The sequence below is a fragment of the Strigops habroptila genome, chromosome 2, assembly GCF_004027225.2.
Source record: "Strigops habroptila isolate Jane chromosome 2, bStrHab1.2.pri, whole genome shotgun sequence".
Classification (NCBI taxonomy): domain Eukaryota; kingdom Metazoa; phylum Chordata; class Aves; order Psittaciformes; family Psittacidae; genus Strigops; species Strigops habroptila.
The window spans coordinates 40,111,144-40,129,455 of record NC_044278.2 but is presented as its reverse complement, the minus strand read 5'-3'; the positions used below and the strand labels follow the sequence as shown (position 1 = coordinate 40,129,455).

General features: G+C 34.9%; 1 protein-coding gene across 1 annotated transcript in view; it reads left to right on the top strand.

Annotated features, from left to right (window-relative positions):
- The window catches only part of IL1RAPL1 (interleukin 1 receptor accessory protein like 1), a 729,930-nt gene that overhangs the window by 557,003 nt on the left and 154,615 nt on the right, over positions 1 to 18,312 (top strand). Inside the window, exon 6 of the mRNA XM_030476890.1 lies at positions 5,621 to 5,695. Within this exon, the coding sequence (XP_030332750.1) occupies positions 5,621 to 5,695 (75 nt within the window). The remainder of the gene's footprint in view (positions 1 to 5,620; positions 5,696 to 18,312) is intronic.

Genomic DNA, 18,312 nt, shown 5'->3' with positions numbered 1-18,312 from the left:
TGGTCATCTGGACAGTGACTGTGTATACCAATGTTTCAAGACTGCAGGTTCAGGCTGCACATAATTAATTTTATTGCAACCTACTGTACACTACTGTTACTGCATTATTTCTTTTACAGACATGACCATTGGGGGGAAAAAAAAAAAAGGAACCAAAAGCATACACCACTGTTTTCCAAGGTATAGCAGTTATCAACTGAAATGCTACAGTTTTTCCTCCTATTGCCATCTACAGCAGCTTTTCATAAATGATGGCTTTTTAATGACAGTGCTTCATTTCAAGAGCCCCCTCATGATATGGACACTATCATAGCAACATAAAAATCAAATCTATTGTTTTGATCTCATTTCAAATCTTCTCTGGTGCCACTGGTATAAGATTATCATGCTTGACAATGCTTGGTTAAATGTTGAGATGTACTAGTTAGAGGGGTAAGCACACCACATGCACTTAATAACCAGACACCAGCCAACTCTGAGGGCACGAGGAGTAGGCAGTAGTGCCAGGCACCATGCTCAGAAGTGCCTGGAGGTTCAGCATAATAGTCAATCAGACCTAATATCTCTTCTGTGACAGAGGTGCTTTGTCCACAAGGTCATTTGCCTGTGGCAAAAATAGCAGAATGAAGAGAGCACAAAAAGAAATTCAGGCTCAGAAAATCAGCAGGAAAGTTAATAGTGTTGAGGAATTCCTTAGTTTCTAGAGGCAAGTTGAGATGGGGGATCTTTCTGAACTGTGGGGTGAAATCAGAGAAACAGTGTGGTCTTCAAGAAAAGAAGTCCATCCCTCTGGTTTCCTTTGATTTCAAAGTGTAAGAATAGTTTGCCTTAGCATAGCAATGAATTCCTTCCCTGATTGAATTCTGTGCCTTAGTTGCAATACCTTACAGGGCTATGTCAGTCATTTTTTCTAAAAATGGTCAAGTTCATAAACATAAGAGGTTTAATCTCATTGTATTTTCTCAAATCTCAGAAGGATCAGAAGGGTTTTCACTCTCAGAAAGTAAGTTTTACTTCAATAAAAAGTTGAACAAGAAATACTGTAAAATATAGATAACTCAGACTGGTCAGGTAAGGCAGCCATTCCTATGATTTTTTTTTTCCTTGCAGGAAGTATCCAGCCAATAAACTGGCTTTCTGAGTTGCAGACAACTCCACACAGCCCTGCCTGCCTCTAAGAAACTGAAACTAATTGTAGTTATTACAATTTGCAAGAAAGAATCTGAGAGCACTTTGTAAAACAGACGTAAACATAGAACTTTGGAATTTTTATTTTTCTATTATAAAGCTTGTGGGGTTTGAGGCAATTCCATTTTTTGATGTCCAGATTTGTGATATTTTTATGTATAGTTGGAATTAAGCTTTTCTTTATTAGCTCTGTTAAATTCTAACAGGTGGGTGGCCTCTTCAAATAAAGAATTTTGTATAGAGAAATGTATATATCATGTGACCATAAGCATCTAAACTGAAAGTGGCAGCTTAGAAAGAGGAGTATGGAAGTAGGCAGCTGGTGTAAAAATATTATCTTCTGGCTAGTTACCAGGAGGGTACGGATTGTGATGGCTCTCATTTTCATTACCACAAGACAAATCGTTCAATATGTTTTAGATGTAAATCCAATCTGATAGACTTTGAATATGAATTTAGGCACTTTCTCTTTGAGCAGGATCCATATATCTGCAGCTGAATGGTATCTCTGGAGTTAAATATTAATTTTTAATAAAGTTTCAGAATTGATTACTTATGGTTTTTTTTTTAACTTTAGTTAATTTCTGATCAAAATCAAGTTTGACATATTTGTGACACATTCATCTCTGGTGGTTCAGAAATCAAATGTAAGATTGGCTGTAAACTTGATTTATGATCCAACAACAATCCAGCACCCTTTCTTTTTTTTTATTTTTTTGAAAGTATCTGACCTGTCAAACCCCCGTTTTTTGAGAGGAATATACCAGTTTTCTTGACTCTTAAGTGGGAAAGAAAGGGAAAGGAAAAAAAAAGCTATCACTAAGGAAAGAGAGAAAGAGAAAGAAAAGCAGGGAGGGGGAGAAAGAGGGAGGGAGAAGTACACCCATGCATCAGTAGTGATAATACCCAGCCACTAAGATTCTTGCCAAGAGATGAGAACTCCCTTATGCAAGAATAAGAATCTGAATACTCTGTTCCTCCTGTGCGACGACCGTGTTGATAACTACTACCTGGTCGGAAGAGGACCCTCTCATTGTGTTTTTTTAAACACATTCAAAAGAATTCTGGTTCTTTGCATACAGAACAGGAAGTGCTTTGAAATCATGGATATTTTTGTAGGACATGAAAATAACTGCCTTCCTACATCTATTCATGAAAAAGAAAAAAATTGTTTAACTTTTTAAGAGACCAGATGTAGTTTGGTGTTTTATAATTTTTGTTTGATTCTTGCTGTTTAGTAAAAGTTTAGGATGCAAGGATGAAATTCTGGGTTTGCTGTTTGATTTAGTAGATAATAGACCCATCTGAAAATTGTATTAATTTTGAATAGCCTGTTGCATGGCGAGTTGACCCAGTTAAGAAACGAAATCCCATAGTTTGAAGGACATGAAACAGCTTATAGGAGACACATATGTCTACTTCAGAGTTTCTAAATCAAACGAGGATTGCAGATACCCTGTGCTGTCCATTAATTGCTATCTATGGAGAATGTAAACTTGAAAGAGAGAGAGGCAGCTGGAGAACTTTCCGCTTCTGCTTCAGTCCATATGGATTAATTGCCATGAAAACCTACATATATTTGCAGGTTAATATATAGATAAAATAACAGACTCTAAAGGTGTTGATTGGCTGAGGGCGCATTTCAAATCACCTTTGAAAATCTGAGATTCTAATTATACCAACTTACTGAAATTATTTTCCTTGCCTGTATTACTTCCATTCACAATAGTTCCCTACAGCCTAAAACTCTGGAATGCAGAATACTCAAGGGTTTGTGTTTTTTCTTTTTGCATATTCCAGATGGGTGAATGAGTTGGCCGTGGAGATATGATTGCTTGTAGTATGGACATACCCACAACAGTGTTAGGTTAGGAGGCATCAGTAGGGAATGCAACACTGAAATACTGATATTTGCCCCAATTTAAAGAGCTTAGAGTTGTACTGTCTTATTAAGCATTAATTCTTCCTGTCCACAGATATTGGTGACTATCACATCAAAATAAGTGTACAACACAGCCTCTGATGTATCTTTGGTTTAATGCAAATTAGAGTTTTTATGTATTCCTGGATGATGAGACAGAGTGCACTCTCAGCAACATGGGAGGAATGGGTGACAAAGTGGAGGGGGAGCAGTTGGGGGCTGCAGTGATGAATTAGCCATCCACAGAGATGTTCAAAACAACAACCTTCTCTATTGGACTTACTTTGAACAGGAAGTAGGACCACTGGGCCTCCAGAGGGCCTTTCCAGCCTACGTGCTCCTGTGATTCTGATATATCAGTTATGTGTCTAATTTATTACTTCTAGTAACATTTTCTCTGTTAAATTGCATATTGAATCTCACAATTTATGGGAAAATTAAATTGGGAACAAATTTTATAATAGCTTCATACTGTTGTTGAAGGATGGTTTATCTGAATATATTAAAATCCTGGGCCTATTCATTTAAAAGTAGGAAGCCTCTTAGAGACCTGAAGTACAAGACCACAAAAGTAATGTCAGTCTTTGCTTAACTGAGAAAAATACTGTTTTCTAATCTATTTATTTGTTGCATTCAGATTAACTCCACCAGTTACTATATCTTTACTTAGAATGAGAAAACTTTGTTTGCTGGAAGAGTTTCAAAACAGATTTAGAACAACAGTGACTCAGAAGACATTATCTGATGAATGATAATTTACTTGAAAGTGACAGAACTGCAAAACTAAATTTAAATTCATAGTGGATGATGCTTAAAAAATTGCAATGTGCTGATAAATTATGATCCTTTACAGAGGAGTTAAGAACTGGGAATGACTAATTTTTCAGTTTAAGAAAAAGTATATTTTGAATTCTTTTGCCTTCTACCCATATTATTGCCCTCCCCCATCAAAAAAAAAAAAAAAAAAAAAAAAACACCACCAAAAAAAAAAAGACAAAAGGAGCTAAAAATCATTCAAATAGGAAAACAATGTAAAGAAAAGTCTTTCACAGCTGTGACTCTCTCCAAAGTCTATAGTCTAGAATTATTTCCTAGAAAAGTAGAAAGTAGAAGCTGTTGTTGGAAAAATGAATCGAAGGAAAGTCTGTGGACCAAATCCTGTTCTTTTCCTATCCTTGAAGAAATATTTTGATTCAGTCCTGGATCTGATAGGGTCAACATCCCAGACACCAACTGGGTGGGTTTGTACTCTGGTCAGATAAAGGAAAACCTCTGTAGTGCAGAAACATATGAGTAGATAATGGATCCATTCTGTCATTGTTGCAAAGTTGAAATTTGTATTGTAGATTTTAAAAGACAATCATAACTTAATCAAAGAGGAGGGGAAACAGTAAAGGGAATGCATAAACCTCTCCTGCAATTCAACTGACAGAAGATGAGTGTGTTTAGTAGATTAAACCCATACACATGTGGATGTATGTGTCAGTAAGAAAGGGAACAGTGATTTTGACAAGTTGGAGGGAACAAATATTATAGAGTTATATCAAAATGTCAAATGTACTTTAAATCATCTCTGGCAGCCCATAATCTGTGTTAAAGACTGAAGTATGAATTAATGTTGAAAAGCAAAATACCAAAATGTTCCAGGTGACGACAAAAGTTGGAGTTTTCCTCTGAACATTTACTATCAATTTGAAAGGAAAAAATAAATGAATGTTCTTTTTTTTTGGTATGGCATGCACTTACTTGTCAGAGATCAGTAAGGATTACGCTTGCTATTAACAACAAAAGTAGTAATAATCAATGTCACTTCTGTGAGTGAAGTATGAAGATGATAAATCTAGTGGAATAACTGCACTATTTAGATGCATGGTGTGAACACACTTCAACAACCTTCAAAAGGTTTTTGACCACTACAAAACTCTTCCTATTCCAAAATTTGCATAAGTCTCCTAATATTATTTCAGGATAGATCTAAAGAGAGGAGGAAAATAATCTTATTAGAAAGTAATCTTACTAATCTTGACAGTATTTCACTGTATCCCATCCCTTGGATTTTGAAAACCGAACCTTTTTCTAGTACTCTACTGTCAAACTTTTCAGTGATGGTAATATCTTTCAAAATTGTTTTACCGTAACTTAGGTCATATTACTTCTCTGTTAATGACTACATTTGATAGAAAGGTAATTAAATATTATCACAAACAATGAAATGCTGGATAATATTTATGAAAATACAAAATTATAATATGTCAGTGCATGTTTTTTGTGAGGGTTTAAAGAGATGACTTTTATAATACAAGTGAATTCAATATCTTAGCATGTGAAAGATTCTAAATATCAGTGCTATATTTACTCTCTAAGCAGAAATATTTACAGCAACTGAAGACATGAACATTATTTAAACAAATGAAAAACCGAAGCATTCCTGAAACAATAGGTATAAAATAAAGTCTTATTCTACCCAATAATAATCAGAAAACTATATATGTGAATTTCTTTCTTTTCTAGCACCACTAACAGATAAACCACCAAAGCTTTTACATCCCTTGGAGAGTAAGCTAACAATTCAGGAGACCCAGTTAGGTAAGTAGCAAACATATAATTTATATTCAGTTTTTATGGAAGTGTTTGATGTGTTAATGTATGATGATAATGTGATGGTATGTTGACAATAATTTCATTGAAAAGGCATTAAACATTGTTTCCACGGAGAGATGTATCATATACCATCTAAAAAATTGTTGTTCACAAGAAATTGGTAGCAATTGATACTGAATATTAAGCTCTTTAATGTTCCAGATATTGGAATATTAAACCAGATGCTGGTTTTTACCTTTGCTGAAAGTCTATAGTTATGTTTACCTGAGCTTTTCTTTCCAAACTTCCCCTTTTCTGTATATTTATATATACAGATATAGTGGTGTAAATTCTGCTTCAAAGATTGCTTTGCTTTGGCAATTACTTAAAGAATTTCAAAGATGTTTTGTAATTGTAAATGTTGTACTGGTCTACCATGCAGAAAACAGTGAGAAGTTAATATAATAGCACCCGATTATTCTGAATGTATGAATATATATGTAAAGATAAATGGAGAGAAATTGATGCATGAAGCAAATATTTTGTTTATTGTTTTCTAGCCTAGTGGATGGTGGGTATATTTTGTCACTTTGGTCTCCTACTGCTGTACAGGTAATTTAGGCTCCAAAGCTAAGTGCATGAGTTACTACAGTTTGCAGGATTTGACAATCCATCTCCTTTGTGGATTGACACAGAGGGCAACTTGTAAGAAACAAACAGTCCTCAGTAGGTTATGCTGGAATTATGGTTTGGGGTCAGAACAGTAGCCTATTGGTAGATCCTCTGGCATGTTAGCTACAGAAACAAATGGAAACAAATCTTGTGATTTTCTAAATCTCACAGGGGGGAAAAAAAAAGTAAAGCAAGCAAAACTCAGTACATTCTGCAGCACCAGAAAAAGCAGGCGGCTTGCAAATTAATTCTGACAGTCATTAGCAGAACATTTTGTGGTGCTTGCCAGCTTATGGCTAATAGTGGACAGAGAATAATTCATCTTTGTTTTTTAATATTCATAAAATATTACTTAAAATTAGTCATGCTATTCAGGTAATATTCTGACATGCTCATATATATGTTTTCACAAACAATTATAGAAAAAGGAAGATGTAACATATTTCCTTCTAGAGCTACTTTCTGTTGTTCTGAAGTTATTGTTTCTGATGTACCAACTCAGAAAACTTCTGTATGACAATCCTAGATGATTTTATCTTTTTGCTTGAACAAGTGTAGGGAACAGAAAGCAAAGTGATTCCACACATTTTTCTCCCAACTAATGTTGCTTACTGAGATATTTTTGATGAAAAAAGCAGAAGGCAGAACCTTTTGGAGCTTTGATGTTGTCTTACTAAATATACTGCATGGGTGAGGCTCTTTCGATAAAAATGTAATTATTAATGGCTGGCTTTTTATCTAAGATTTTTAGAATTAATCACATTTGTTTTCTTGTAGTTCTAAGAAACAGATTAAAAAATTTGAGGAGTGTTGCATTTGGAAAAGACACCTTCCAGAAAACTAAATAGCTATTGATGAATATGAAAGAGTTAATTTGAAAATGTCACTTTCAGGCACAGACGGGAAAGTCTGACTGTAAATGAATGTGAAGCTACAATACTTAGCCTTATATCAGGAAGTTTCAAGAATATATTAATTTGTTTAAAAGCCTGTGAAAAAGTGAGAACTGAAGCAACTGCAAAAAAAGTGATAGTTCCCTGACATGAAAATTATGTTGTTTCACTCCTAAATTTAATGTCGTGGTCCTGCTTTGAAAGCTCTGTTTCATTTTCACTGAGAGTAGTTAGCATTCATTTCAGTGGGCCAGTGCATACCCAGCAAAAATTGCAAAATATTTTAATGTTGGAGTAATGCTGAGATTGACTAGGTCAAACCTTAGATAGTTACATAAGCCAGCAGCCTCCTACCCACCTGAGGCTTGGGGTAACCACATTTTGCAGACTGGTCTAGACATTGCCACAAAACATGTTAGTCCTCCAGAATGTGTTTCAGATGATGTTTGTCCCTTATTTGGAAAACAAATGTGTTGGTGGAAGGGGGAGAAGTGGAATGTGTGGCACAGAAAAGGGAAAGCAAGGATCTTGGAGCTCGAGATAGGCTGTGACTTCATTAGCAGGTCACCGGCCAATGCGGCAGGGAGCTGGGGCAATCCCTGCTCTCCCCAGTGTTTCTGTGGTTCTCAGCTCACAGTTCTTCACCTTGAGTTGGAAATGAAGCAGGTTGCAAATGTCAGGGCATGCCCTGGTGGGTGCATACATAAGTTACAGGGATATGTCTGCTTCTTCAGGTGCACATGGTGTGCTGAAACATCAATAGTGAGGGTTCACCTCTAAAACTTCCTCTGCCTGAATGCCTCTGGTGATGGGCGCTAGGCACACTTGTGAGAAAACCCTCAGCAACCCCAGTGTTTTTGCTGCTGAAGGAGCTGCTGGAGTTCAGTTCTTAAACAGGGCACCTCCATGCAGTGTCTAAAATCAAGGTGGGAAGACTCCAAGCATATATCATTAATTTGGCTCCAGCACTGCTAAATGACAAAGATACCTGATATTTATTGCTGATACATATTGGTCTCTTCTATATACCAGCAATTAAAATTAATGTCATGGGACCACAGACATGTTGTATTACTGTATTGCGTGGCTACCATAAAACATCATCAGACTCTGAGGTGACTGCATATTAAGGAAGGAGTTTCTCTAAGGGGTGACCGATAGTTTTATGGCATAAGCTAACAAAAGCAGTTCGACTTGGTAAGACAAACAGAAAGAAGTCAGAGCTGGAGAATCTGGACAGCTCAGCCTTATGAACCTACAGGTTCCCATCACGGTCAAGCTAACTGCAGTCTGTCATGGAAAAGGTGTCCAGCTATTCACCTGGTGTTTGAGAATGTTGAGCATGGCTGCACTACAATGAGCAGCCTTAGAGAGTCACAGGAATCGTGAAATGCCTTTTTATTGCACTGAATAGTAACCAGAAAAACACAAGATAGAAACTGGAGGAGAAATTAATTTCTTAAAGGCTTTTCTTAAAAGACAGTATGAGACAGCCACAGCATGAGAAATCCTAGAAGAGGAAAGATTAGTTCCCGGCTTACCTGTTCTGCATTAAATGCTTTTTGTTTGTAACTTCACTTCCAATTTTGTAATCAATAACTTAATCCTGTTGCAACTTAATCCTTAATACTATTTTCTTTTTAAGCTTTTCTCTTGTTAAAAGGGGTTTTAGATAGCTGTGGTGATATCAATATAAACTGCTTCTCTGGAAACAATCACTCCAGATAAAATATTATGTCAAATACAGTCTTCAAAAGTATGAAGCCTGCAACAAGCTCGAAGCTATAGCGAGGAGTGTTTCCCGCTCTGTGGTCTGTCAGCATCATTATGCCAGGGAGGGGAGAAAAGCAGGCAATGAAGGGGAGGCAAGGGGAGGCAAGGGGAGGCAAGGCATGGCTAATGAGGAACAACATAATGACCCAATGAGTGAGGACTTCCAAAGGTCTTGGCTTGTGGAAAAAAAATTCTAGTGAAGAAGGAACCCATGTTGTAATAAGGGAGATTTTAATCACTATGATTTTATTATTAAATAAAACACCAAAAAACAAAACCAAAATTTTTTTTCCTAGGTACCCTAGTCCCTTCTTTAAACTTTCGACCTTCAGATTACATTAAACTAACTATTCTGTAGTTGAGGTGGTCCATAAAGGGTGAAACGTATTTTACTAAAAAAGGCACAATAAGTGAGTCAGAAACATTCAATTGCACCAAGGAAAAGTTTGCGGTTACAGCTGAGTGACGACGTGGCAACTGATCTTCCTTCTACTCTTTTTCCTAATTTAATAAAAACCTAAAAGGTCATAGTTAAGATATCAGAAATAGCATGTCTATGTATTTTAAATATTTATTTTTTCTGTCTTTCTTCATCTGTGTTTGCACGTCTGAGAATAACTATACATGCATGTATACCTAATTTCCCCCTACATATATAACATATATACATATATATAAAAAAATATATAGAGACAAAACTTAACAGTGCATTTCTTCAAATTTTATCTCAATTTATTAATGCTTTCTCTGGGACACATTTATGTGATTTAATGATGGTATAATAAAACTTCTTTATTCGTGTTAGATCATAATCCATTGGGAAATATAGGGGATACTATATACCATACTCATCTGAGGTACTTTCTGTGTGAAGTGTCTAAATACGATCTAACGCAATAAAAAGTTCCTTTTCAGTCTCTCTGTAACTATGTACATTTCATTATTTATGTACAGATTAGATATAGAAGAATTTTCTATTTCAGATTGTGCAGTTTTTCACATTTCCTATATAAATATAATCAGATACAACAAAACTCTTCAAAGAGTTCTCTGTGGGAGACAGCAGGATATAACTTAGTGTAACCAAGACCATAATAAATACTGAATACGATATACCAAGAAATGCAATTTAGAAATAGCCACATACTGTACATGATTTCCACCCTGCAAACTTATAGTCCTAAAAAGATAGTAATTGTGTAAATTTGAAACATCAGGAATCACATTGTTCTGTGATCGTTTTTCCCAGATTTTTGGCTTCAAGCTATATTTTATGTTTCTAAATTATATCCAGGCACTTCATCGTGTGTAATGTTGAAAGAAACACAAACATTTCCTTGCATTAAAAAAAAAAAAAGATCACTTAACAGTACCATGCAACGGCATTAAAAAAATAAGTGGTAAATGTCAAAATCAAAATTTAATACAGTGTCCGAAGTACTTATCATTGAAAAAAAATTTTAAATTAATGAACTCCTCCAAAATATTCTGCTTTAGAGATACAGTTGTCTGGTGAGCAACAATGGTCCTCACATGTCAAACTGGTCTCAATAAGGATGTCTCTGGGCTGTTGGTGCAATGACAAATACTAGTAGAGTTTAGGTGTTTTGTTTTTTTTTTTCTCCCAGGAATTAGTCTGCTTTCCAGTTCTAGAATAAATGTTTTCCAGCATTACTGGTGAAGTCAGGATATACTTAGGCAGTCCAAAAGAGGAGTGGTTTTACAAGAAGCTGCATTGAACACTGTTTTTGTCTTAGATGTATTGTGGATTTGTAGAGTATATTAAGATTTAGTGTTGTACACCGGTTTCATTTTGAAAGATCCATCTAAATCTGCATGCATTCTTAATAGCGATAATTATTGTGGATTTGACAGTTTGTCATGTCAATAGAAAATTGAAAGGTTTTTGGAGGAACACTGAGAGGCTGAAGGGTTTAAATGCTTGCGATAAACTCTTACGCTTTAGAACATCATAGAAGTATGAATACTGTGAAACAATCAGTTTAACAGGATCTTTTTTACTTTCGTTAACAGATGTATAACACTGAAGTTCAAGCTGTGCATATTGAGGTATTATGCTTGTCTGTTTACGTAGCATATTATGGATGAAATAAGATACAGTATCTCTAGATATAATCAATACACATCTGTTATAAATGTCCAATTCACTGGCTATTCAATTTGCTATTATATTTAATGTCTAAGGAACTTGCAAATAAAACAAGACTCATGGAAATTCAGTTTGATGTTACATAGCATAGTTACTAAATAAAAAAAAAGGAATTCCAAGAATAGTTTATGTCATGTATTGTAAACCTTCATGTAATACTTTGTTAGTGATGAATGCATGCTCAAGAACTATAGGTCAGTGAACTCCTTTGCTTTGGGTTGGGCTTGAGGATATTAGGATACACATGGCTATTAGTCCAAATTTCATATTTGACAACAAATTACTGGCAATGTATTCAACATTCACTTACCAATCATAGCTTGTGACCTATATCCCTCTCAGAATGCTCTAGACATCTATAAGCAAAAGATAACATAACACTATTTTCCACAATCTGTCCTCTTTCAACTTCTTATCCTTCTGCTTAGGGTAAAATTCTGACAGTGGACTACTTTATTATTTTTCTTGTTCCCACACACAAAAATAATCTGAAAAAAAGATCTTTATTCAGCACTCTAGTTTTCATGCCAATCTGAAAGTATATACAAAAAAAGTCCAAACCAAAGAAAATTGTGATGATCACTTGTTTCAATGAACTCAGAGGTAACTCTTGAAAACCGTGGAGCTGGGAAGTTAAAAGATAGAGAAGGCATCCAGTTCAGTAAAACCAGAATTTAAATTTACACCTCAAGATCTAGTTATTTGTGAGGCCTGTCTTGCTATCTACCTTGAACCAGTAAATATCACCTTCTAGTGCATCAGTAATTTCAAATGCTTAAAGTATCCTTTTAATCTATATCTGCTATATGACAAATATACTGGTCTCATTCCAATAACTAGTTTATAATAACTGAAAATATTTGCAGGAAAGGAAATATTAGAAAAATGTCATACTTACTTACAAGGAAATAAAACATATTAAGTGACTACGTATATTCACTACAGAAACAAAAGAAGCACATAGCCTCAGTTAAATAAATTGTGTTATTAAGAAAAAATTATAACAAGCAGTGCAAAATTACCTCTCTCTACACTAACGTGATGGAAGGACTGGAGATGTGAGGCTGTAGGGTCATATGTTTTGGTTTTTTCACAGCTTTCAAGGCAATTAATTTGAAGTAAGATACGCTTGTATTTTTTAGTAATTCATTCATGGTCAGATTTTTTCATAGGATTTCTAAAAGCATGTGTGGTACATTTCTGCTCATTAAGAATCGTAGGAGGACTAGCTTCTTGGTGCTGATTTTGTAATACTTTTACAGATTGATACTAAAGATACCTATGGGTTTGTTATAGTTTGAATATTAGTAGAGAGTTTCTATGGGATTTTTGTGTGTCTTTTTAATCTCTCACTATCTTCTTTTAAACAGCACATTCATCCCACTTAAGTTAAAATTAGAGGATTTCTTTTTGGGAGACTTTTTTTAACTGTTAATTATAAATTCAATTCCCATATAAAGAAAGATGACTTAAAAATAAAGCAGCCAATATTGTACTTTTTTTTTCTTTTTTTTCCTTTTTCAAGTGGTAATTAATATCAAAACAGATATTTTATCATAGATACAGTATCCAAGGTGCCTTTTTTAGTTTCCCAGTGCTTTGGAAAGGTTAAGCGTTTTTAAGCATTAAACAGCTTATAAACATGAATACCTTCTGCCATGTGAGTACTCAAATCAGTGAGATTATTCTCCTTTGTAAAAAAAACCCAACCAAATGAACAAACAGAAGTTAAATGTACAGGGGCAAAATCCAAGACTGAAATTAGTTGGAATTACTATTATGGAATGAAAGATATTTAGTTTGCCCAGGGTGGTATTCAGAACAATTTATTTACTATAGTAGACACATATGCTAATGTAACCAACAATAAAAGTTCAACCTAGTTTAAGTCCAAAATTTAAATTAGGACTAAAATGCTATCAAAAGTGATCCAAAAGGAAATAAATCCATCCATTAAACTAGATGGCTTGCTATGCAGATGCTCATATGAATGCAACAAACCCTAGTGCTGAGACATGGTGAGAGTGGGAGTGCATAGCCAGGGAGAAAAGTGTGGAGAAGGCAGCATAAAGGTGTTTTGGCTCAAACCGATTATGAAACAGCACTGGAAGTCAATACTTGGTCACAGTAGGCTCCCCATAACGTTCATGTAGATTGAGAGGCACTGGAGTGGCATAAGTCATATCACATCACAGTGGAACTGCTTGCAGTCTACACATATCTTCCCATGAGGATGGATTTTGTCTGGACTTTGGTACTCTGACAACTTGCTCCATTCACTGTATAGGATTTTAGACTTTGTTTTAGACGTGTGGGATGGCACACATGAAGTTAGAGTGTGCAAATGTCTTCTTTCATGATACCTATACATGGCAGATGAATAGATCTTTCAGAAACATTTTATGCTGAACCATTTAACACTGAATTTTATAACAGGAAATGTCATAGGTATAGTATATCATAGAAGTTTATGGCCCAGGTCTTCTAAAGTGTTTTTATTTTTTACTGTTAAAATTATTGAAACATAGTTCCATAAACTGAGATGTGTTAATGGTTTACCGTGACCAAACATGAGACAATTCTATCATAATTCTATCTTAATGTTATTTAAAGTGATAATGAATTGCACTGCTACTTGTTAGGGTATCTGGTATCCAGTTGCAGAAACTTGAGAGCAAGGAATAGATTTTACAGTGATAAAAGAAAAAAGTATATTAGTCATATAAACTCTTTAATAAAACATTCAGTTAATTTTGTTTATCCATTGTTCTTGCTTCATCCCCTTGATACTCATCTATATATAAAAAGCATACTGGCGGATGGTTCTTGTTTTTCAACAGAAGCATATATGCTAAATTAGTTATACTGAGAACAACATAACAAATATTTTTTGAGGGCTGATTTTAGTCATGCTTATATAGCTCATCAAGCTTCAAAGACAATTTTAATTTTAGCAGATGTTATTTTCATTGGTAAATTTTCAGTCTTTTGGTATTGTCATGTCAGATTTATTTATCAGAATTTTTTTAGTTGCTCCTCTTAGTGGCATTAAAAAATAATCTCAAGATTGTTCCTGCCTTTGAAATATTGCTTTGTTATGGAAAAAACATACTGACTTTAGCATAACCTGCACAAGTAAGGTTATTGGCTCTACCTTATCTGTACAGTACACTGAAAAGGTATCGTATGTCTAATCTTAGGACTGTAGGGTATCTTATTTTTCACTTTGGTCTGACTTTATGTTGTAGGCAATCATCAATGAAAATGGTTCAAATTAATCATTATAAAAGCAAATAACTTGGCTTTTGAAATTCTTCCCTTTTTTTTCTTTACGCTGGAAACCAGAGTTTTCTGTAAGAGTAAGAGCTGCTGTAGCCAGCATCATATGTGCCAAACTTCCAAACCCCCACTCTCAGTGCATGCAGCTAGTGTCTGCACACATCCTATTTCTGAACTCCATTTTGCTTAAGCTTTTTATGTAATTAGACGTAACGTTCCAGCCTGAAGTAGATCAAAGAGAAGACTGTACTGAGACAAGTCAGTATGTCGCAGAGCTTGAGCATCTCGTCCTTTGAACTGTGCTTGTCATTTAGAAGTGTTATCTTTATTATGGCAAGATGGTGTCACTGGTTGATCTATCACCTACTACTCTGCAGTATCCCTGCCCTTATCTCCTGTTTTGCTTTTGTAGCAATCTGTTAACAAGTGTGGGTGTGGGCCAACTCCTCTGAGCTGTCATAATACCCCAAGGCATGAAATGTAATTCATGAGTTTGTTTGTCCTGAATTCAGTATGCTTCATTCAGAATTAGCCTATTGGATGAGGAGATCCACAGGGGCAGGCATTTGGCAGTTGCCCTTTGGGGAGAATATTTCACTGCTGAGGCTGTGCCTGGCAGCAGCTCTGAACTGCCACAGGGGAGGAGCTAAGCATGGTTTATATAAAGGTCATACTAATCTGGAGGCTGGATTACCCTCCAGGTGACAATCCATGCTTTAGGGTTGAAATAAGTCTAACTCTTCTTGGAAAAAAGAGAATTTAAAGCAGCTTATTTCTAGGTCTGTATTTAGCATGTTTGAGCCTTTCAGTGAGTTGTCTAAATCCTCAGGGCAGTAGAGATTTCAGGCAGTTGGAGAAAAGAGTAGAAAGACAAAGCTGAGAGAGACTTCAGAACAATCTAATGTGCTGTAGGAAAAGCCTCAATTTACAGACTAATTGTAATGGTGGTGGTTAGTGAGTGCTGTTGATAGTTCCTTGATAATCTTGATCCCAGGTAGATGTAGGTAAGGGATATGCCAGAGAGATTTGAGAGTGGAGCTGATTCCATATCAGTACAAGTGCATGGTACATTAGGTGCTACTTCAACAACTCCGCAACACACATAGAAAAGCATTGGACTGCCGGTAGCAGTTTACAAGGAATCCACAGATGAAAAGAAGGACTTCACTAGTTAGAGATGACTGAAGATGGCAACTGTTGTGCATGTATAATTGCTGGTTATTTCCAAGGCAGTAAATTGGGGTCTCAAGAGTGGCTGAGTTGTAGATCAGCTGAGCCTCAGTAATTGACCCCTTGCAGCATATCCTGAGATATGTGTTGAGTGCATTGTAAATGCAAGATCAAGAATTGCTGAAGTTTAAGATGGCAGGATTTTCTTTGCTTTTCAAATGGATAACAGTACACATTATCACTTACTGTGGTACAGAAGACGTTATGCAATTTTTTACACTGTGATCATACATTTGTGAATTAAAGGATAATATTGAATCCTTACTAAATTATCTAATATCTATTTTGTCTACTCAGAATAAAACAGTTCCTTCACAGTCAGTAATGATAAATTAGTTAAAATGACTGGACTATTTTAACGTCTATTGGAAAGTGCTGAATTTTAAGTTCATGCGCAGTGCTGTGTACAGCAAAAGAACATAAAAAATTATATTCTACTTTGAAACCTTAAAATCTTTTTCATAGTTGCTTCTGTTATCTGCTAGCAGTACGGCAATATATCATACATGAATGTCATTTCTAGGAAGTCCCATTTTTTTTCTTAGCTCTTCTTAAATCAGAGACATACCATTAAGTCTATCTTATAAACGCATTCAGTAAGGGAGGCTATTTATATGTATTTTTTATGACCTTTGCATACAGAATGATAATTTATATGTCAGATTTGAAGGGTATATTTCCATACATTAAACATTTGTAATTTACCTACCCTCAAACGCATTATATATCACACAGGTAAATATGTGTACATAAATTTATTTTTTTTATAAGAATATAACATGATACTGTATTTGAACTAAACTTCTGGGTTTGTTTTCAAATTAATTATAAAAACCACCAGGTATGATCATCTAAATATTATTACCAGCTTGTTTTGCAGCTCCTATTTTGCAGCACAGAGGTATATTCAGCTAGGTCAAAAGACAAAAGTAACTAAATCTGAACAGAAGTAAACTGATTTTTTTGTTATAATTTTACAGTTCAAACTAGATGAAATGTAAAACTACATGGTTTAAATAATGAAAAGCCAACATGATATGTAAGAATCATCAGTTTTATTCTGTAGTAAATTCTATCCAGAAAAAGAATACTTTTTATTCTTTTTATGAAGGATATAGAAGAATATATTTTTTTTTAAAGCCAGCAGTCTACCTTTATATGTAGCTTTTTAGAGAAAATGTTGGGTTATGGTATCCACATGTTGCCTGTGTAGGCACAAGTAGAATCAGATTACGGTAATTATAGATTTTACTGGCTGCATACAGTAACAATAAATCCGTAAAACCACTGTTATCTTAAACACAGCTAAAAAATCACATCCTGCATCATTGTCCTTATGGTAGTAAGCCGTAAAAATGTTTGAAGAGACAAGGGGAAGTTGGGTTTTATGTATTGGCTGTTTTCTAATAAGTTAAAAAAAAAAACAACACACTTAAATTTGGAATTTAATATGAGAACGTAAACTGGTGAAGGACAATAAAAGGAAAAAATTTTCAATAGGATCTTTCTTATGCATCTGTACTACTGAATTTATGTTGCAATAATGTCAGGACTTTTTTCTAATAATGACTAATGCTAGGAAAAAGTGTCTCTGGCAGAATCTTTACATGAATTTTGATTAAAATAGATAATATTATTAAGGATATGTAAATTACATATATTTCTCTTAAAATTTCACTTTTTAAATTATACTGCTTGGAGAAGTAAGTTTAAAAAAATAGTTAGGTAGAATTCTGCCATGCATAAGTAATGATAAAACTAGTCTCAGAGAATGACATTGAAAGGATTTCTAAGCTTCTCCAGTCCCAAACTTTTTCTGATTCTCTTTAGCCAACCATCTTCAGCCATCTTTGCAATTTAAAGCTTTTCCAGTTACATAAGATAAATAGGGATTTGAGATTTTATGTCTCTCTATGCATGTAAATGATTCAAAGCATGAGGACAACTGAATCAATTCTGCATTGGAAAAACAATATAATTGTTTCCTCAAAAAGACTTAAAAACACTCTCAACATTTTAGTCTATCTACACGTAAAATGCACCTTCTCTCCTTACGAGGCTTCCCTCTCTAGAAGGTTGTACACTTTTGTCTTTAGTAATCTTCCTGCCTGCTGGAGATAGATAGAGACTTTTACATGCAATACTGCTGCCATATTTATCTTCCACATAAAGGCGAAAGCCATCAAATTTTCCCTCAGTTCCAGTTTTGTTTCTTCATTTCTCTTTGAAAATAGTTGGCTTTATTTAGACAGTGCCTACCCACCCTTATAATAAATATTTTTATCTTGTGATGAATAATGATGATTTTCTAGTCTGGGCTCTGCCTTCTTTTACTATTTCCCAAGAGTTATTTTAATGTAACTGCAAAGGACTATCTGAGTTTCAAACATTGTGCCTTTCACAAAGCTAAAATACTTGCCAGTGATGGGCTGCTCTTCACTTGTCTATCTGAGGGACCTTTAAAAGATAAGTATTCAGTTTCCAATTAGTCTTTGGCTAGCAGATGTGGGACAGACACATCTTATAGCTGTAAAGCAAGAAAGATTTGCTTGAAAGATCACTTTTTTTTTAACAGCAAAAGCTTTGCAAGTGGTAGTTTCTGTAAC